Source organism: Pteropus vampyrus, unplaced genomic scaffold, assembly GCF_000151845.1.
Source record: "Pteropus vampyrus isolate Shadow unplaced genomic scaffold, Pvam_2.0 Scaffold158, whole genome shotgun sequence".
NCBI classification, from domain to species: domain Eukaryota; kingdom Metazoa; phylum Chordata; class Mammalia; order Chiroptera; family Pteropodidae; genus Pteropus; species Pteropus vampyrus.
In genome coordinates this window covers 2,105,230-2,126,251 of record NW_011888939.1, presented here as the reverse complement: position 1 = coordinate 2,126,251, position 21,022 = coordinate 2,105,230, and the positions used below count along the sequence as shown (strand labels likewise).

Here is a 21,022-nt window from a genome sequence, read left to right as displayed (position 1 = left end):
CCTGCATCCAACCGGATCGCGGTCACGTGCCCTGATCCCGCCCCTCAGACGCGGCCTTTCTCGCGTCGAGCTTCCCTTCCGCCGGAAGTGGGGCGATTTTCCCTTTCCGGTTACGGGTCCCGGAGCGGAGGGGGTGGCGGGACGGGGCAGCCGAGCGGCGGCGGCGGCGGCGGGGGCGGTAATGGCGGAGCTGGTGCAGGGGCAGAGCGCTCCTGTGGGGATGAAGGCCGAGGGCTTCGTGGACGCCCTGCACCGGGTCCGGCAGGTACGGGGCGCGGCCGGCTGGCAGGAGCACGGGAGCCCGAGGCGGAGCCGGGCCGGGCCCGATGGGGAGGAGGGGGTCGGGCCTGGGCCAGGAGCTGCTCGGGCTGACCCTTCAGTTGGACTTGGCGGTTCCTAGGGGCTCCTGCAGCCGGGAGGAGCCGAGAGATGAGGCGCCGCCGCGAGGCCCAGGCCCAACCCGTCGGGCGGGTCCCCCAGGTGCCTGCAGCCGCTGGAAAAGAGTTTGCTCGGGACGCCCGGCCCCATCGTGTGAGGCCGGGACTGGACCTTCAGGGCAGCCGGCGTGGGGTTCTGAGGTTCGCACGGGGTAGGGGACTGGGAAGCTCACGGTGAGGACGCGGGTATAGACGGGAGACGGCTGTCTCCGGTCCAGTAGCTTCTTAAAACTTGGAAAACATCGTTTTCGGACGTCCTGTATTTCGAGGGTGGAGTGGAAGGGACTCGAGGGTATCTTACTTTTGAGGATGTTCTTGGAGAGGGGGGAGAGGAAAATGTGAAGTAGGTGTGGGTGGCCCGCAAGACGTAGAAAAGTTTTATGGGCAATAGTTTTTCCTCTCTCCAGGAGAATGGTGATATGGACTCATTCCAACAGTGAAACTATCATCTGACAATGTTGTGCATTTTGTCAGAGTTAAGTAAACTGATTTTTTTTAAAGAGGTTTTAGGCTTCCCTGGAGAATGAATGTGGGACCTGCCAGAAATACTCTGACTTCTGGCATGGTGCTTAGAACCTTGTATGTAAAACGTACTGACAAGTTAGCTCTAACGCTGAAACTTTTTTTGCTAAGTGTCTTATGTTCATCATCCCTTCCTATTTAATCATAGGCATACTAACCGATATTTTAAAAGTTGGGCTATAACTAATCACTGCTTGATTCCTAACAGAAAGCCACAGGACTCATTGCGTTAGAAGATCCACTTGGTCGGTTGAAGATATGGTCTTTACATCTCTTTCCAGTATTCCAAGGGAGGGAACCCTACCTGTTTACCAGATACTGACTTTTCATTTTAATACTGAAATATTGGATCCCAGAACTTTCCAAACCTGTGGTTCCACCTAAAATTGTATCTGATGACTTGTCACTTACTGCTTAGGCACGAGCCAGTATAGTAGCGCGTATCCATCTTACTTAGACTTCGGAGCCAGCCCGTGTCTGTAAGGATGAACGTGCCATCCAGCTCCCTTTCCACCACTCTGCTCGCCGGCGTGTTACACTGCTGTCCTCACAGTCCAGGGTCCTGAACCTTGTTTTTCCTCTGGCTACTAATGTGTAATGGCTTTCCCTCTGTGCCGATGCGTGGCAGTCACCATGTTGGCCTTCTATATCCAGGAAGAATGATAGTCACTACCCTAAAGAGCTCAGATCCTCAGTTTGCAGAAGGCCTGTAGTTGAACGTAAAATGAATTTTGAACCCTTGGGAAGACTTTCGGCTTCTCTTGAGCCAGTGGTTGAACTCATATTCTTGGAGAACCTGCCCGTGCGGGAGGGAGACCCTCTGTTAAATGCCGACCTAATGTGGATTGTTGAAGCAGTGCTGTGTCCTACTAGCAGAGAAAACCTCTTTGGAAATGTTCCCAGCTCTGAAATGCACCATTGACTGGAGCAGTAATAGCCCAGTGGAGACACTGCTGTAAGTGTATTACTTCTGCACGTTAACAGCTGGAGGTCGGTACTGTCTCCAAGGATTTGACGGCCTTTAAAAACTAAAGGAAAAAAAAACAGGTTTGTGTGTAATTTTAGGTTTATTTATAGATTTGCATTGGGCAAGAATGGAATGTTAGAAATCAAACATACCATATGCTTATAGTAAAGTTTATCTCAAAGGATCTCATATCGTTTGGACATCTGGATGATGGTGGTTTTATGTCTTCATTGTACACACAGCATGTTGCAGAGATGTGATTTTTTTCCCCCAGTAACTAAAAATAAAAGACAGTGTATTTATTTAAATGATTTCAAAGCTTTCCCCGCTCTTGCGTGTCTTCATAAACACCAGCAACAGTCTGTAAAGCCCTCATAAGTTTGTCTGGTGCTCAGTATATTTATCTAGAAGACCATCATGTCTGATTCGACACTGCTGGGATTCGAACCTGCAGTTTCTGTGAAGTCTGGTCCTTGGAGGCCTGCACGTGGTTCATTCAGCTTCTCCCTGGCACCTAGGACCCTCCTTGTGTAGCCTTTGGACTTTTTCCAACAAAAGGGAACCAACCAGTTGCTGCCGTTAGTTCACTCAGAGCATGGTATTCCTAGATTGATAAGGAGTGTCCAAAGATGTCACATAAAATTTAAAATTTTCCCCAGCAGTGAAAAAGCATGGTGAGTTAGTGTTTGGCACAAATGGATAATACAGCCACTCTGTAGGGAAGTGCACAAATGTAGAAGTGTGATCTGATTTAGTCTCATCGATAAAGATCTAAAACTACTGGGTATTAAAAACTCCATCACGTTCAGTTCTCACAAGTCACCGGCATGTTGGCAAAAGGTACTATTTCTGCAACTTGTTTAGAGAGCAGGATCCCAGTGAGGGGGGGATGTGGACGCAAAGCCAGGATAGGTCATCTTGTTTGGCAGCTACACTGCACCTCGACCCTGACTGTCTAGGCTGTAAGGGGGCCTCATGGAGATTATGGACGAGTAGGTACAAATCAGCTTTGTTTTTCTAAAAAGATAAAAACGTCTCCAGAAATCCCATGCAGATTCCCAGCAGCCTTCCACAAGCTGGACCAGCTGCCTGCCAGTCATCAACTAAATAGAAGAAATTCTCTGGCCAATCTGCTAATGCATTTTAGGACTTTAATCTCCAATTTTGATCTAGATCCAGTCAGTGCCTCTGTGTTGCATAACTCGAGTATCCTATCCACGTACGTACAGTGAAATTGCTATCTCATGGAATTGGCGACATGGTGATTCTGCACCCAAATGATCGTGACCAAGCCATTGTAGAATCAGTAGGAAGTAACCTTAGAACCTATTCTTTTGTTTGTTTGTTTGTTTGTTTTGGAAATATATTGGTTAGTGTGGGGCCTCACAATTCCACAGTTCTCCGGAAAATGCCTCCCAGTGCTAGTGTTTCACACTTTGAGCCTGAGCAGTAGATGGTTTGGCGTGTGTGTCGACTGCAAGCACCAAATCTTTGAGGGAATGCACATGCACCATTCAAACGAAAGCTGTTCATTGGCTGTTGGGTACTCCCTGAGAGATGCTCCCTTCGCTTCCTGAATGTATGATGTTTCTGACTCATGGCCAAGTCCGGTGTGCTGAACGCTCAGTCAGTTCAAGTTGTGCTCCACTGAGACTGTCTCTTCCATGCCCAAGAAACTCAAGAAACTCAAGTCATTTCACTAGAGACTTAAGTTATGCGTGTACATTCATTTCAGCATTTTTAAACACTTGAAGAAAACCAGTGTCTACAGGAAGTCTCTGGGCTGCTCCTGTATCTTTGATAGGACCAGAGTACCCTGCAAAGAGTGAGTCCTTGTTAAAGGGTCTTGACGATGTGATGAACCCACTTAGGTCACCACACTTCAGTGGAAGCACCGAACTTCATACTTGGTGTTGAAAGATAGATACTAAATGAACAGTGTGTGTGCCTCCAAGGCTTTTCTCCTTTTCAGCTGGCTGCTTCGTCTTTAAAAATCTGATGGCTTATGTGTATCATCCTGGACCAGCGTTCTCCAGCGGGTGGCTCATGGGCTGGGGAAGGCTCGCAGTGGCCCGCGGGCATGCTCGCTTTGACCTACAGGGTGCCGGCACTGGAAGAGTGGTTGCACATCACAGTTGAGATTTCGAGCTTCTCTACAAAGGGCACTGCTCCCACATCCTGCTGCAGTGATGCTCAGCAGGCGTGGGGTCGCTGCTGCCCCTTTGCAGGGGTGTTGGCTGTCCGGGCTGCCGTCATTCCCACTGCTTGGCTCTGGTTTCACACTGCCTGTTGAATGCCTAGCCAACAGCCATTTTCCTCATCCTTTATTCAGTTGCGAGCCCAGCTCCTCTGGTTTTTATTTGCAATTTGTAGTGGAAAGAGCTCTGGATATGGGATTAGGAGATCTGAGTCTCCTGTGAGGTCAGCCTTTCTCAATGTTTGATCTACGGGCTGTTATATCTTCTTCCATGGAAAAGGGCTCGCGGATAGATAAGTTTGGGGAATACAGGGTTAAATAAAGGTGAATTGGCTTCAAGACTTCTCAGAGCCTTTAGTATGCTTACGTGCGTTAAGTCCTACAAGAGTTTGGGATACGCATTGTAAATATCTTGAAGTTAGGTCACTTCATACCCTCTTTTCATAAAACTGCATCACGTTCTGTGGCACAGATTTCAGGAAGTGTTGAGCTAGAGCAGCAGTCCCTAACCTTTGTGGCACCAGGGACTGGGGCTCCTATGAGAATCTAATGCCTGATGATCTGAAGCGGAGCTGAGGCGGTGATGCCGGCGCTGGGAGCAGCTGCAAAGAGATGAAGCTTCGCTCTCGCCTCCTGCTGTGCGGCCTACTTCCTAAAGGCCACAGACCGGTACCCGTCTGCAGCACAGGGGTCGGGGACCCCTGAGTTAGGTAATCCCAGTGTTCCCTTCAGGTCCACAAACAGAGCTTGTGGGAAAAAAATTGGCCATATTATTTCGGTTTGTTTGCTTCATAATACGGTCCTCACATAACATCTTCGTTCAGGGTCATTTTGTTGTGATATTGACGAGGTGCTGCAGGAACTTAACTCTTCTTTATATCATTAGCCTGTGGTAAAATTGGGTTCTTTATATGTCATTTTGCTGCAGTTCCCAGAACCTGTCAGTGATGTCAAGTGAGGACTTCGTATCGGGTGTCTGTTCAAACTCCCCTTTGTATCCGGTGTCCGTTCAGACTCCCCTCTCCCCGGGAGTCTGAACGGACACCGGATACAAAGGGGAGTTTCTGCCGTCCTTTCACGGTTATGAATCGTCCCTCTTGAAAGTGTTTAACATTTGGAGTTTCGTTATAAAGACATTTGGGAAAGCATAGCTAATACTTTTGGAGGCATGAACTGCACTTTTCATACCAGATGATAACAAATCGCCTGCAAGACTGAGTAGTGTTAGTGGAAGTGGCGATGCGATTCAGGTTACCTGCCATTATTTGAGGATCTGCTGAGTCCAACGCTTCTCGCTGGATGCTGGGCCAGTGCAAAGATAAATTAGACAAGTCCGCAGCTGGTTTTATCTTATTGTGGATTAGATCCTCACCGTAGCCAGGTGCAGTATTCAGGATCGGGGTTATAATTCTCATTTTATGTTTGGAAATAATGAGCCAAAGGAAGTTAAAGCAGCTTTCTCAGAGGCACTAATAGGTAATATGTGCAATAGTTATTGGACCCACGTCTTCTGTATCTTAAGAAGTACTTGGTTCCCTCACAGAGGTAGTTGGGTAGTTTTCCATCTCAGTGAGACATCCACCGCAGAATCTGAACAATGCATTCATTGAAGGATGCTGGTGGAATTAGATGGAACGTAGGGGAGCAAATTAACGGACATGTCATCTGTAGGGCCTTTGGTGGGTGGATCCCAGCTGGAACAGTATTTCAGCTTAGAGCCTCAGCTGGTCATCTCAGCATTTTGCCTGCAGATGGGCTTCTCGTATCCACTTTAAATTTAGCAAACGTTTAATGAGTACCTTCTATGTGCCGAGCACTTTGCTATGTATGCATTAGGGAAGTTGTTCTTTAACTTTTTTGGACCATGGACCTTCTAAAGACTCTTGAAAACTTTGAACCTCTCCTCAGAAATATTTAATAGTTTTATATGTAAATTCAGGAATTCTAAAGCTGAGCCCTGGAGCCCCCAGTTTTAAGGAATCTTTGTCCGAGGGGTACCAAGTGGTTGGAACAGGTCTGCTCTTCAAAGCTCTCCCTATAGTAGGGAGACAGTGTAACCAATAACTCTCTCAGTGAGGTTTTGCTGTGTAGAGGTAGTTTATAAAGTGCTCCGCAAACAGACGAGGGAGTACTTCATTCTCCCCAAATGTGGGTGGCATGAAGTTGTCAGCTGCTAAGAAGAGCCGATATCTTATTTGATTGACGTACAGAATTCCTTGTTTTGTTTAATGCCGATAAATAGGGCAGGATCAGCTGGAGCCCCATCGCCGATAACAACTATAGCTACCGTTCATTCAGCCTGTGCTGTGCTGGGTGCCAGGCAAGGACTTGCATTTATGTTCTCTCATTTGATGGTCACAAAACCCCTGGGGGATAGTAGAGTGAAGTGAAGGTTATTAAGAGTTTGGGTTCAGACTGTGAGTTCGCATTCTGATTCTGCCACTCACTAGCTTAGTCACCAGCCGAGTTATCTTAACTTCTTTAAGCCACAGTTTCCTCATCTGTAAAGTGGAGATCATTGATGGTAGTAATATATTTTTTTAATAGCTAATATTAGAAGTTAGGAGGTTGCCCTTGGGAAATGGGGTTGGGTAGTAGCTGAATGGGACACGAGGCAGGCTTCTGGGGAACTGGCGATATTTGTTTCTTGATCTGGATGCTAATTCCAAAAGCATTTTAGTATGTGGGAATCAGTGAGCTGTAAATGTATCCGTGTATTTCCTGTACTATTACCTTCAATTAAAGGTTAAAATAGCAAACGTTTCTTGTTCCTTACCGTGTGCCTGGCATTGTTTTGGGTGCTTTACATTGTTACCTCGTTATCCCCATGGATACAAATCCCACAGTAACTAGAATAGTAGCTACTTTAGAAGGTCACTGTGAAGGTTAAGTGAAGGCACCACGAGGCTCCTAGTCAGTGTGGTAAATCTGGTAGACTGCTGTCTTCGCCATAACCTTTTAGGAAGTGGGTGCAGAACGAGGACCTGCCCCTATGCACTGGGACTGCAGACCCTGGCCTCTGGGACTGGCCCTTAGCCACTGTCCTTGGCTGCTCTGGCCACATACTGTTTCGTCCTGCTCTGGGAAGCAGAGACTTTCAGCCCAGCCCATATATTCTCCACGGCCCACGCAGGGCCACTCTGGGTGACTAGAGCAGAGGTCCCAGGGAAAGTCGGGTTCCTGCTCCCTGGGTGCTGTGAGCTTTCACCTCTACTGCTGGAAGCGTGAAAATCATCAGTAGCTATCTTTAATTGCACGGACACAGTGTGCGGATGACTCGCTGGCACTCAGGTGGCGATGCCTCTTTCTATTTAGTATGAAGTTCTTCTAAATGTAAAGTTGTGGAAATATTCACAGCTTCCTATTTGAATTTGTAGGATGAACTGCTTTGATTATGAAACCTGCCAGAGACTTTTAGTCTTAACATCGTGCGCTGGGAATAATTGATTGCCATGTTTATGAACGTTAGTGATTTGTGTACCGCCTTTGTGATTTTTGCCATGTCAGTGAACCTTCCAATATTCTATTTACTTAATATTTTAAAATTTAGATTTACTTGGAAAATTTTTCAAAAGAAAACTAATTACCAGAAGTGAAAAACTGTGCCATACATCGAAGCTAACCGTAAGAAATATGTACGTGTGTGTGTGTATATATATTTACCAATATGCACGTATATTTACAATTATTCATCCATACACCTCCCAGATCACCTGTGTGCTCCTCTTTGGAAAACCCTGGTTTAGCTTGTGCCTGCATTTTACGGGTGAGTGCACCAGGGAGCAGGCCATCGAGGGGCTCGCCCAGGGCCTCACACAGAGGAGCTGGCTGACTCCTGGTCCCGTGCTGCCTTCCTCCACATTTCCGTAGTTAGTGGCAGTGGAGGTTAAATGAAGTCTGTCACATTGATTTATATTTCATCTGTTACTGTGCTCGAAATAGCACAGATAGTGAAATAACCCATTCTCTTCTCCACTTACCCCCCAAAAGGGGGAAAAATGACTAAAGTGGTAGAAAATCGGTAGCAGAGTCCCCTCAAGGTCATGCTTTCAGATAAGGACTGGCGTGGCCTTGGTTTCGTTGGAGTTCCTGGCTTCGGTGACTCCTTTTCTGGCCCTCACTGTCACTCATGGAGAATGGGTCCCACTTCTCTTAAGCAGCTGCTGTTCAGAACAACCAGTTACCATGCGAGGAATTGCTGGAGGTCTGTGTCCTGGGCATCGTTAGGTTTTAGGTCCTCGGGAAATGAAATATGTTTTAGAAAGTGTTAGTTGGAACAAAGGGAGGTGGCCCGGGGCTGTAGTTACAGAAGCCGGAGTTAGGCAGGCCCCAGAGTTAGGCAGGCCCCGGCTTAAATACCGTTTCTGTCACGTTCAAGATGTGTGACTTTGGGCGGGCACTCAGCTTCTCACTTTTCCTTATCTTAAAAGTGGAAATAATAAAAGCAGCCTCCCAGAAAATCACTGTATGGAATAAATGAGATAGCATCTTTAAAATGCCCTTAGCAGAGTGCCTGGCACATAGTAAGTACTCATTAAATTTTAACTAGTTATCGTAGTGGACGTTTAAAATCGTTTTTTGGAACAAGGTTTATTTGTATGAATAAAGGGACACGTTTTTTTACAGTATACTGTGATATGCGATGCAACATAGTGTAAATTAGGATAGTCGTATATCGTAACGTTAAACTCATACATCCAGCATTGGTTTAGCCCGGGTTCAGATGCAGGCTGTTGACTTCAGCGCTGCACCGCAGAACCATCATTCGGTACTGCTCTCATAGTGGACATTTCTCAAATTATAAATACCTGAAGCAAACGTGATTTAAGAACAAATCCGAAAGCTTCAGTCACCTTTTGGAAGGATGCTTATTGATATAATCCTTAGAAACAGGAAACTATTGTAACTCCCTTGGCATATCGGCTTTGGGGAAAAATAACGTTCTAGCAACATGTGAAACATACTGTATAAATTGGAAGGAAGGCCAAGGACTCAGGAAGAACATTTTAGCTACTTTGGAAGGAAAGGAAAAGATCTAGAAGCCCAGAGGCATCATCAGAAGGGAGTAAGGGAGTGCCCCATGTGTACAGCTTCTCTTTGGGGTCCCATCTTTGAGAGCGATGTGGCATGCGTGCTGTTGTGGGACTCTGCTGAAAGTCATACCGGTTTCATTTGTGTTTTGGGGTTTTCCTCACTGTCTGCTGAGAACCTTTTGGTCTGTCTTTGGAAAACAGCTAGGCCAATAATCTTGAAAACCTTCCCATCAGCCATTTAGTGCTCAGTTTATTGTGGCAGATGACAGTCTCGTGGAGCACAAGACACCGCAGTGTTCTCACCTTTTTAACCCACCTGCTTTACCAGCCAGTTCTTAAAGGCAACTTTTGTGCCTTAAGTAGGTAGCCAGCCTCCGCAGGCGTATCCAAAACAAATATGGGGAGCAAGATTGCAAGTAGGTGGTAGAATGCTGTTAGGCAAGATTTATGTGGCATTTTGTTTTGGAGCCAATGGCCATTTGCCCTGAGAGACTTGGATGTGGGAGGTGGGATTTCTATCAAGCTGTCTCTCATAGTATTTTAATTGTCTACTTAAAATAATGTTTTTAAACAAGTACCCATCCAGGTCACCGTCATCTCTATCCTAGACAGGGATTGGCATACTTTTTCTTTAAATGTCCGAATAGTAAATTTTATATTTATTTTTATTTTTGTATACGTGATTTTACACATTATGTGGTCTCTGTGTAGTTCGTCAGTGAAAACACATGGCTGTGGCTGTGTTCAAATAAAACTTTTATTTACAAAAGCAGGTGGTTCACAGCCATGGTTTCCGACCCCTGGTCTAGAATACCTCTTAAATGCCATGTTCTACTCTGGTTCCCTTAGGATCAGTTTGCCTTGTCCAAAGGGATCTTTTAGAAGCAAATCACATTACTTGCCTTAGTGCTTCCCATCACCCTTCCGATAAAATCCAAGCCCCTTACCATGACCCGTAAAGGCCCACGTGACTGGCCCTCGGCCCTCGGCCCTCGGCCCTCGGCCACTTCTTGGAACACATAATTCCTTTTACTCTAGTGACATTAACTTCTCTCCAAGTTCACACCTACCAAGTTTGCTCTTGCCTCAGGGCCTTTGTACAAGATGCTTTCTCTGCTTGGAAAACTCTTTCTCTTTTGTCTAGCCATCTCCTCCTTATCATTTAAGTCTCAGATTACATGTCCTGTCATAGTGACCTTCCCTGCCCACCCTGTTTAAAGTAGCTCTCCTAAGCTCTTTCTGTTTGTCATTCTGTTCTCTTATTAGCATTATACTTATCGCCAGCTCAGGTGATCTGTTTATTGGTGACCTTGTGAACCTGTGACTCCCCACCAGCTGCTGGCCCTGAGAGAGCAGGGACCTGGTTATCCTTGCTCACTGCAGGAACCCTGGTGCCGGGAACAGCCCAGCACATAGTAGGCAATGTCGTCTCTTGGGTGAATTGCCTTGGTTTGCAGCCCTGGTATTTGTGAAGTACTTTCTTGTGTACCATACCGAGCTCTTTTGTGTTCAGACTATGTTGTTATCTTTCCAAAACCTAGGAAGTAGATGGTATTATACCTAGAGGATCCTTAGCAGGGAGGAAAGAGACTTGCCCAACATCACAAAACTAGTAAATGGAAGGGACAAGTCCTGACCTAGGATACCTGATGTTTATTTTTTTTTTTTTTGAAGGATACCTAACGTTTAAATCTCGCCTTGGGTTTTCATTGTCATGATCGTCTTTTAGTTGTTGGTTTGTTTAGGGCGATTCATCTTTACATGTGTCCCAGGTCTTGGACTTGTGGGCACATTGGGACAAGCTCTGGAGAACGGCCTGTAAAGGCTTTGCTCTGTGGGGCAGCTGCGCTAGGCTTAATGTAGGGACTAACATCAAGAACAGTCGCTGTAAACATTCCTTTGATTAAATCAAAGATCTGTTATTATAAGGGTCACATTTGATTTCCTAATGACAACAAAGTAGATAATTAAGAAGTTCTACATAGCATTTGTTTCTGGGGAAGAAAATTTAATAGCTGTGTTCTGTTCTTTAACTGATAATAAATATTAAAAGTTGAAATAGCTCTCAGAGATCATCTCACTTTCTCCAGTGCAGAAATCCTGAAATCGTGTGGACAGACAGACACTCATCCCCCTGCTATTTGGACACTTCCGGTGAAGAACAGCTCATCGTTTTATATCTCTGTAGAGTCCTCGTCACTTTCATGGACGTCAGAGTTAATGAGATGGATATATTCCTGAAGAGTTGTCACATATGAGCAAGCACGGCCTTTTAACTATTGTTGGGGGATTTGTTTCTTAAAGGAATCCTGTGATAAAACCTTTTGAGCAAAGTTTTTCATATTATTGCCTTGCTTTTTTCCTTCAAATACAGTATACCTGTATTTTAAGCGATGACTTAAAAATACTAATTTGCTTGTAGAAGACACGTTTTTCAAAGTGTTTTCTTTCTAAAGACACATTATTATTATTAAGACTAAAAGAAAACTCATTTAACGGTGAAAAGCGCTTGTCCTAGCATGACAGTCCCTTACATTAATCTAGGTCGAGGGGAGAAATGGGGTGACAGCCCCTCAAAGAGGACTCCTGTCCTTCCTCCCTCAGACAAAGCCATAGTTTGTCACTGAATGTTTAAATCTGATTCTCTCTGTAGATTGCTGCTAAAATCGACTCAATTCCTCACTTGAATAATTCCACGCCTCTGGTGGACCCCTCCGTGTATGGATATGGAGTACAAAAACGGCCCTTGGACGATGGAGGTAAGTGTTACAATCTCTTTGCCTTTCGGATGCTAGTGAACCTGCCGGTTCAGGTGGACTTCGTGTCAGCCCTTTCCTTGACTGCCCTCTCCGGCGTCACTCTGAAGAGCCGCGGTTGAGGGGACGTGTTTAGGAGGATTTTTCTCAGCAATTCTCCGGCACTCGAGTTCTTATTTGCCTTGATGATACAGGCATCTTTCAGCTGGGCTGGAAGGTGAAGACGTGGCCTTCGAGCATCGGCTTAGATGTGATTTGACAGATTCAAGAGTTTTGCTGCATTTAGCCCTCCGTTCTTCTAGTACACCTGTGGGAATTGAGGTTCCCACTTTTCTGCAAAGAAAAGCTAAGGTTTGGTACATACCTCTGAGGAAGCAATGACTCCACCTTGATCTTAAAGAAAGGAGAAAGGGTGGGGGTCACCTCTCTGCAGTCCGTTTGCTGGGTTTTGCTCCATTCCCGTTTATGACGGGTTCTCGCTAGAAGCATCCCTTATTCTTTAATGCATCTTGTTTTGTGTGCATACTCTTCTCCATCGCCACCCCCCAAATTTGGAATCCCTTAGACGTGCCTGTCACCAGCACCTGGGCAGAGTATCTGTCAGATGTGTTTCTGCAGAGAACTTGAACTATTTTTATCATATTTTGTCTTCTCCAAAGAATGACTACAAAAGGGATTCTGAAGTATACTAGGCTGGATGTGAGTATCCACATAGTGGCGGGCCACCGTCTTCTCTCTGTCCCGTCAGGCTGCATATGCATTCAACCATGTATGTGTGCACATATTTCTGTGATATATCTGTGAAAGATATATCATATTTCTGTGAAAAAAATCAAGTTGTACAACAGTATATATCGTGTAATCTCTTTAAAAAAAAAACAAACATGTTTTTATGTGCATAGAAAAAAAATGTGATTTGGCAATACTGATTTCCCCAGTCTTGAGGAGTCTAAGAGGCGATCACCATTATTTTTAGATGTGGGGGTCCTTTTTGGAATAATCGTATAGATTTCACACTGAAGATTTTAAGAGAACAACCTCATTTGGGTGTAAACATTCTTGTCTTTTTAAAACAAAGTTTATGTTTCTGATCGCACACATAAGAGTATCTCCCCCAGGGCCCTTAGAACTAAGGTGACCATTTAAACTGCTGCTCCGGAGTGGTACCCCGTAATCTCTTTATGTGTGGTAGGTGTTAGTGATTTCTTAGACCACATGTGGCTCATGGCACTGTCCGCATTTTTGCCTTAGCAAAACGCTGTAAAGCAAAGCAACCTTTCCACCTTTTCAGGGCAATCATGCTTCAGTTCCTCTTAGCAGACATCAATAGAAAAGTAGAACTACGTTGTCTGGCTCTGAACACATATCTCGTTAATGGACAGTGTCTCCCTGGCCCACCATTTCCAGAAATCGAGATCAATACATTTCACAACTCAGCCTTGTTTTCACCCACTGTGTGGAGTCGAAGCGGAAACGCACTGAATAGTGTTCACCGTGTCCTCTGCATGGGAACGCCTAGATATTTGCAAATGAAACTGCTGGTATTTTGCAGACTTTTTCCTCCCATTAATCCTTTGCATACAGATTCGAAAAAAATTAGTAAAACCTATTGATGAAAGGAAACTTAGGGAGCTGGCAGATGTAACTAGTAGGTCACCAGTAGGTCCAGACTCTCACTCGAAGTTTCAGTTCATTATTATGTTGTGTATTTTCACCTCTTTTTTGAGAACCATAATTTTTTGCATGTCTGCCTTTTGGGGACTGTTTTTTTTTTTTTTTTTTTAATTAGTTTCAAGTATACAATACATTGGTTAGATCTCTATATAGTACATAAAACGACCCCCCCAGTTGCTGCCTCCCTCCCCTGGCCCTCCACCCAGCCATCATATCAATGCTGACTGCATTCCCTCTGCTGTGCTCCCCATCCTCGTGACCAACTATCCACTACTAATTTGTACTCCTTTAACCCTTCACCCCACATCTCCCAGTCCCCCAAGTCCCCCTCCCCTCCGTCCGTCACCAAATTGTGGGGACTAAGTTTCTGTATTCAGAAAATGAACGTGGTTTCTCTTTTTCCTCCTAAATAGTGAGGCTCCCTCCAGTAGGAAGGACCGAGAAGGCCTTTGCGCAGCGGGCCGGGCCCCGCACCCGCATCCCTGTTTCTTACATAACAAGGCTGTATTCGAAGAACAAGAAGTTTCCCTCAGGCTTTTGACATCCAGCGTTAGTTGCACAGAGTTAATCCTCTCTTCCGTTGAGCACTGTTTGAGTAACAGAATTACAGAAACTTCGTTTTCCTCCAGCCTCGTCTCCACGTGGAGTTTGAGATTCGCCGTTGAGTTTAGCTAGAACCCTGGGCATTGGGGCCTGCCACAGCCTCCTTTGTCACTTGTCTTCTGATGGGGAGAAGGTCACCGGGCCAGTTCTGTTCTGAATAAATATGTGGATCAACAGATCCTGTCAAGGAAAGCGTTCATGTTTACCCAGCGGCTTTCTAAGGGTCACGAGCTTGTTGTTTGTGAGGTGAAAGTTTAGAGAAGCCGAGGTGAACAGCGCGCAGGGGTTCTGTCACTTTTTTCTATGCGGTAAAGATTTCCAAAGGCTTTGCACTTTTTGTCTGTTTGGTTTGGCTCAGGGTTTTTTTGACAGTTCACCAGATCACTTCTTTAGCAATCTGAACTTTCTAACTTTCTTGCAAAGCTGGGTTCTTTAACCTTTGGAAGGTTAAAGTTCAGGTCCCCGGAAGGTTTTGGAGGTGTTACTTGGGTCTTTTTAAAAAAAAGTCCCTCAGCTCTAAAGTCGACCAGAAAGAACCTTAACACCGGGTTTATGCAGGACGTGGAGATATGCAAACGAGCATATGGATGGCAAGATTAGAAAAAGTGCTAGGTCGAAACACAGGGAAAAGATTTGTTACTGATGCAGCAAGGGATTTGGGTTGCTCATGTTCCCAGCAGCTTTGAGCTGACAGTTCCTGAGCCGGCCTGGAACCCAGCAGGGCCACTGAGAGCTCAGCCTGCGGGGCCTGCCCTGGTGCCCTGCCCCGGGGAGAGCGGGCACGCCCCTGCCCTCCAGCTTCTAGTCAAGTAACTTCAACTGTTAGCACCTTCGGTCTTGGCACCCGCACTTTCTAACAGTCTTTGAGGAGCACCCCACCAATTCAGGAATCGCCGTGCAGGTCTCAGGTGTGACGGCTTTGCCATCGGGTGCTTTGTGCCACAGCCGGAGCCCATCTGACCGGGTCCACTCCTCTGCTCTAAGGCCCGTGGCAGGTTCCAGTGGCCGGGGAGGTCCAGCCCGTCCTGGCCTGGCCGTCGCCTACCTGCCCTTCCGGTCTTGCTCCCCTATTCCGCACCCTGCGGCAGCCTCGTCATCTTTTTCTTCTCTCTGCTCTTCCAGAAACACGTCCCCCATCCCAGCTCGTCGCCTGGCTGATTCCTGCTCAGCCCCGTTAGGGCTCAGAATTGATGGATAAGATAAGAGCTCCTCCTGGAAACTTGTCACATTCTTCGGTGCCCTGCTCAGCTGCCACCCAGTCTCTTTATCTTCTCTCGTCTCTCGTTCTTTTTCCTCCCTCTCTCTTTCCCCTCTCCCTCCCTTCTTCACACACTCACCTCACTCGCCTTCTGCTCTGAACTTCTAAAGCAGTTCATTTGTCCTTTCTTAGGGCACGTGCCATTTCCTGTTTTCCTCTGCAGACGCCAGGGTGAGTCGTGTCCCTTTCCCACGGGATCCTGCGTACTCTGTTCCCTTACCTGCCTTACACAGGGAGGGATACACGCTTGATGCTTGAGCTCTGCCTCGTCCTGTCCTACGATTAGCAACTTTAGAAAATTTTCTGAGTAGTAAGCACCAAATTTTAAGAGTATTACTAGCCAAGTCACTTAGAACTGTGCATTTCAATTTAATCTAAGCCAGGGGTTGGCAAGTTTTTTAAGGACCGTATAGTAAATATTTGAGGCTTTCAGGTCATATAAGCTTTGTCCCACCTACTCAGCTCCGCCACCTGAGCTCAAAAGCCATCTTGGACCACACTTAACAAATGGGCGTGGCGTGGCTGCGCTCCAGCAGCTCCCTGACACAGAAACAGGCCTCTGACCCTCAGGGACAGCTTGCCAGCTTCCGATCCCAAATCAGCCTTGTCAGATGATTAACACTTTTAATCTTCAGTTAGGGATTAGGGTCCCCCCATCACCCCTCATTTTCTTAAATCTCCCTGTCTCGGTTTCCACTGTCTTAACTGCCTTGACTGAGTGATTTTTAATGTTTGGCCCAGAGCCGGCTAACAGGTGGAAAAGTCACTGTCCTCATTGTCCCCTCCGTGTTTCTAGGGGCTATGTGAGCATCTTCTCCCCTTTTCTACCCTGGGAGAGTTTTAGGTAATTATGCCCTCTCGAGCTTTTTCAGTTGAACCAAACAGGCCTCGCTCTCTCTCCCTGCCCTCTGTGTAAAAAAGGTGGCACCAGAACCAGAACTCTGGTGAATAAAGCACCGTTCCTGACGTTGCTGGGGGGTAGGGGAGGAGGCACACACCAGTGACTTTGCAAATAGCGCCTGCCTTTTCTGCCGAAGACTGATCTTTGGTATTTGTCTGGTACTGCCTCTTTAGGTGGTACCACACTTTCTGATTTCATCTTGATGATGTTCTTGCAGAGTGAAGGGAGTACTAGCAAGTGAATTATTTATAGGAAGATTGGAATAAAATATTTCTATGGTCTCTTCTAAGTTTTTTTTCCAGCACTTGCGGCATGGGGCAAAGGCAAAGAGAAAAAAGAGTGAGGAAGAAAGATTTGTTTTTTAATTTCAGACTTTCAGAGAAGGAGGAGGGATGAGACGTGCCTGTGCCAGGTAGTGGTGAGAGGCCAGGGTTCTCACTGCCAAATGGCATGGGTGTCCCGGCCACCACCTGTGACTCGCACCACCACAGGTAGGAGCCTGCAAGTACCAGAGTCTCTCCTTGGAAAGAGAAAAATGCATCTTGGAGGTGTTGATACTTTCCCTGGATGGAGGATAACGGTGGATGCCGCAGGGGTGAAGAGCCAGGACTAAAACCTAGATCCTGGGAGTCGGAGGGAGTCGGGGAGGTTGGCCTTTATGGGTGTTGTCCAGCCGTAGTCTTCAGGCCGGCGTGAACGAAGCCCTCCCAGGGGTTAGGTGGCCGTGGGTTGGTTGAGAGCAACCCTTTTCTAGCTCTTCCACTTCCGTGCACCCCGTTTCCTAAGATGAGCCTCTCTGAGACCTGGGTCTGCGCTGGAGACGTGCCTTTCTCCTCTCCCCGCCCCTTTCTTCACGTCCCTTCTTTGGTGTGTGGTGGTACATCGCCTGGCGCGGGAAAATCCTCAGGCACCTCAGAAGGGGCGATTCCGGAATTCTGGGTGGGGAATCCCATGGAAACAAAGCACGAGAGTCTTGGTAAGAAGTATTGTAGGAAACGGGATCTGATTTTATCCAGGCAAAGGCTCGTGCCGTCCCCTCCTCCCCGCCCACCATCCATCCGCCCCTCCATTTTAGGATTATCATTCAGAAGTACATGGTAGTCACATGGGTGCATATTAACACATATATGTGAGTTGGAAAAGGTAGTGAGTTCCCCCCCACCCACCCCCCCGGCAAAGTATGACTCAACTGGTCGGTTTGACAGTTGGCTTAGCCAAACTAGGTAAAATAGACGTTTTTCACAAAAATGAAGGAGCCACATCTGCAGCGTTGGCGCTGCGACGGCGCCATAACTGAAGCTCCTGTACTGCACCTGTTATGGTCTTGGCAGCTTTTAACCCAGGGGAAACATTTAGATGTTGAAAGGGGATTCGTAGCTTTTTCAGCATCCTTTCAGAAAATACGTGGCCCAGAGTGACTTCCTACCCTGGCTGGGTGTTCGAATCACCCGCGGAGCTTTCAGAAACACAGCTGATAGTATAGGCTCTTTAGAAAGCTTATAAAACTAATCATGCACCTACCACGGTTACACTCCTGGGCGTTTATTCCCGAGGAAAGGAGAATCAGGTTCACACGTATCTAGCAGCTTTATTTACAGAGCCGCAAACTGCAAACAGCCCAGAGGTCCTTCAGCAGGTGAAGGGTTAACAAACTGGTCCATCCGTCCCATGGAATACTGCTCAGCAGTAGAAAGAAACAAACAGCAACCTGGATGAATCATCTCCAGGGAGTTATGCTAAGTGCACAAAGCCAACCCCAGTGGTCACATGCTGTATGAGCCCATTTACATAACATTTTTGGAATGGAGCATAGTGATCGCCTTGTTTAGAGGGGGCGTGGTGGCCCCTGGATGGGATGGAATAGGTCACCGCTGGAAGAAGCCCTGGGGCCTCTGCTCCTCATTGTATAGCTGAGGAAAATGAGGTCTGAGAAGTGGTGTGACCGGGGCAGGTACCTGATCAGTGGTGGAAGGAAGACTTCGAGCCTGGGTCTCTCTCATAGGCCATAGTAGTATGTGCCTGAAAATGGGGCCTCCAAAGTTTGGTAGGTTCGGGTTTGAATGCCAGCTCTGCTAGATGTTAGCTGTGTGACTTTGAGTGGGTAGCTTAACCTCTCTGAACTTCTGTTTCCTCACCCGTAAAATGGTGATAATACCTACTTCATGAGATTATCTTCAGGATTATAACAGGCTATTTTCAGACTTTTAAAATACGACTTACAATGTGAGAAATACTCAGATTTCCACCAGAACTAGTTAGGACGCACATATTAAAACACCTAGAACTGAAGTAAAAGCTTGATGAAATATATACATTATTATACATGATATACTTTATTTTCTATTTCGTTGTTCACTAAAGCTGGTCATGACCCCCTAAGTTAATTTTATGACCACTGGATTAAATGAAAATAAGGCATAGTGCTGTAAATAAGTATCACAGACTTATTTTCCTCTTAATTCTGCTCCAGAGGTCCTGGGTCAGCCTTGGGGTGGGCACTCGAACCGGGAAGAGGTTCCTAAAACCTCCACATCTGTGACCAGGTCAGGTTGCTGCTCATCACAAGTTGGTGCTTTCCCTGCTGAACTCTAGGCTGCTTGGGGGCAGAGTTGACCTTGCTCACCATTTTAGCCCCAGGATCTGGCATAGTGCCCGGCACTTGAGAGGCATGCTGGTACGGAGTGCACTCACCTGTGACTGCTGAGGGCTTAGGTGTGAGTGCACCTTCCTCATGAGTAGAATGGGGAATGGTAGTCAAAGCACCTACCTCCTGGGGCACTTGTAGGACCAACTGGGTTCCTGCAGGGGAGGCCCCTGGAAGGGCACCTTGTGAAGCCAGTGGTGGTCTCTGCCACTCTCAGAAGCATATTAGACTGCAAGGGAGAGTGACATTAAGATAAACTTGAGTCTCTCCTCTCTTAAAAATAATGATTTGCAGAATTAGTCACAGATCACTTGTCTAGGGACCTTCACCTGAACTCAACATGTCAGTGTTTTGTGGCCTTGGGGCAAGAATCCCTGCCTTAAAACACAGGAGCCCTTTGAAACATCCTTGGGAGAAAAGCTTTTTAAAAGCGCTTGGAAAACTGCAAAAATCATCACAGTTAACTAAGTATGACTGACCTTAATGGGCTTGGAAAGGCCGTGGTTAGAGGCAGAGGAGGCTGGAATCCAGGCCAGGCACAGAAGGGGTGTGCTCATATCCTCTGGAAGAGGAAGGTCTGGCTTGTTTCTTTGCTTTGCCAGTCCTGCAAAAGCCGCGGACATTCCCTCTCCTGCCCTCAACTCACTCCCCTGCCTCTGGTCCGCTGCTCCGTCGTGAGGTGCTGTGTGTTGTCTGCGCTGCTAACAAGGATGATTTTGTTCTTTGGGCTTTTTGGTGGGGGGAGGCGCGTGGGGCTGAACTATTGAAATAGATGCATGTTATAAAGTCGGGTATTTCCTCAGTGACATTTTACTAGCATTTCTTTTGGGGGATGAAAAATGTAGACTTTCCTCCTTACCAATGGGGAGAAAATGTGTCCAGCCTTCCTTTTTTTTTCTTTCAAAAATCATTATTGAAATTGGCAGAGTATTACTCTTTAGAGAGAATTTCTCATATTGAAGCATGAATATTTTCTACGGGAGCCTCATTTTCCCGTAGCCCAGGGCTTCCCATTATACAGTGTGCAAGGTAAATGAGAGCTACACCTGTGCGCGTTCACGCCTGCGTGCCAGCATCGGGCTAAGGTGGACTTCGGAGATGAGATGAACCGCCGTCGACCAGCATGCACCATTAAGGGGGAAATAGGGCTGATTTTTCCCGCATTTTTCCTTTTTTGCAGTAAAATGATAGCAGTTACCATTAGATTGCGCTTGATAGGTGTTCCCATACGCGCCCCTCATTTGACCCCTCTTCATCACGAAGCCTAAGCAGAGGCCCAGCGTTTGTGGCGTTGGACATTATGTTTGCTATAGGAGTGCCCAGTGCCTCTTCCCTAACTGCTGGTTTTCATTTTTAGGCACCAAATGGGAATGTTTCCGAAGGGAATGAAACTTTAAATCGCGTGTTTCAGCCTTGCGCTGCAGCATTTGTGTGGTGGGCGGGGGGGACCATTTATCCACCAACTCAGAGTTGGACCTGGGCTTGAGTTTGATTGCCTTCCTCATCCCGGCAGCCCATCCGTTTGTGGGACGATGGCGTGTGCGCTTTTATTTTCGATTTGTAAGCACTTCCTCTTGTCAGCAAAGTAGTTGGCCATCAGAAATGACACCTTGCGCGCGACACCCGTGACATGTACTTGGCCAACGAAAAGGAATTTCCTTTTCTGTGATGGGCACAGAATTTCAAACAGCTCTTGACTGGCAGCCCTCTGAATGTTCTCATGAATCTCATGAAGTTCACGGTAGCATTGCCCTTTACTCTCTTTCTGTGGCTTTTCTGGCTGAAGCAGCTGAAGATCATCACCCTGCGACATCTCTCACCAAACAGCATGGCGGGCCAGAACCCGAGGGCCAGCCACGTGGCCCTGTTTGGGGAACAGGCACCTCTCCTCTGCCTTCTCATCGTGTCAGGGCCCGTTAGTTCCTCTGTCGCCAGTGGATTCTTTACCCCTCAGAGAGGAGCCGTGATGGTCAGCAGGGAAGCTGAGCTTGGCCCTTCCACCGGGACAGCTAACCAAGCCCGAGGGCACG

At 46.8% G+C, this 21,022-nt stretch overlaps 1 protein-coding gene and 1 long non-coding RNA gene across 5 annotated transcripts in view; both read left to right on the top strand.

The window, feature by feature from the left end:
- The first annotated feature begins 102 nt into the window (after positions 1-102).
- FUBP3 (far upstream element binding protein 3) overlaps positions 103-21,022 on the top strand; it is a 52,279-nt gene continuing 31,359 nt past the window's right edge. For 2 of the 4 annotated variants that reach the window (XM_023536528.1, XM_023536529.1), the window contains exons 1-2: positions 111-265; positions 11,810-11,915. In XM_023536528.1, coding sequence (XP_023392296.1) covers positions 182-265; positions 11,810-11,915 — 190 coding nt within the window. In that variant the 5' untranslated portion in view covers positions 111-181. Of the gene's footprint in view, positions 266-11,809; positions 11,916-21,022 lie in introns of those variants that run through there. The other 2 variants (XM_011370040.2, XM_023536530.1) reach the window with 2 other exon arrangements.
- Positions 272-6,880, top strand: LOC111745584. The gene is made up of 2 exons (XR_002782707.1): positions 272-5,154; positions 5,185-6,880. It is a non-coding gene; the product is annotated as an uncharacterized LOC111745584 (long non-coding RNA).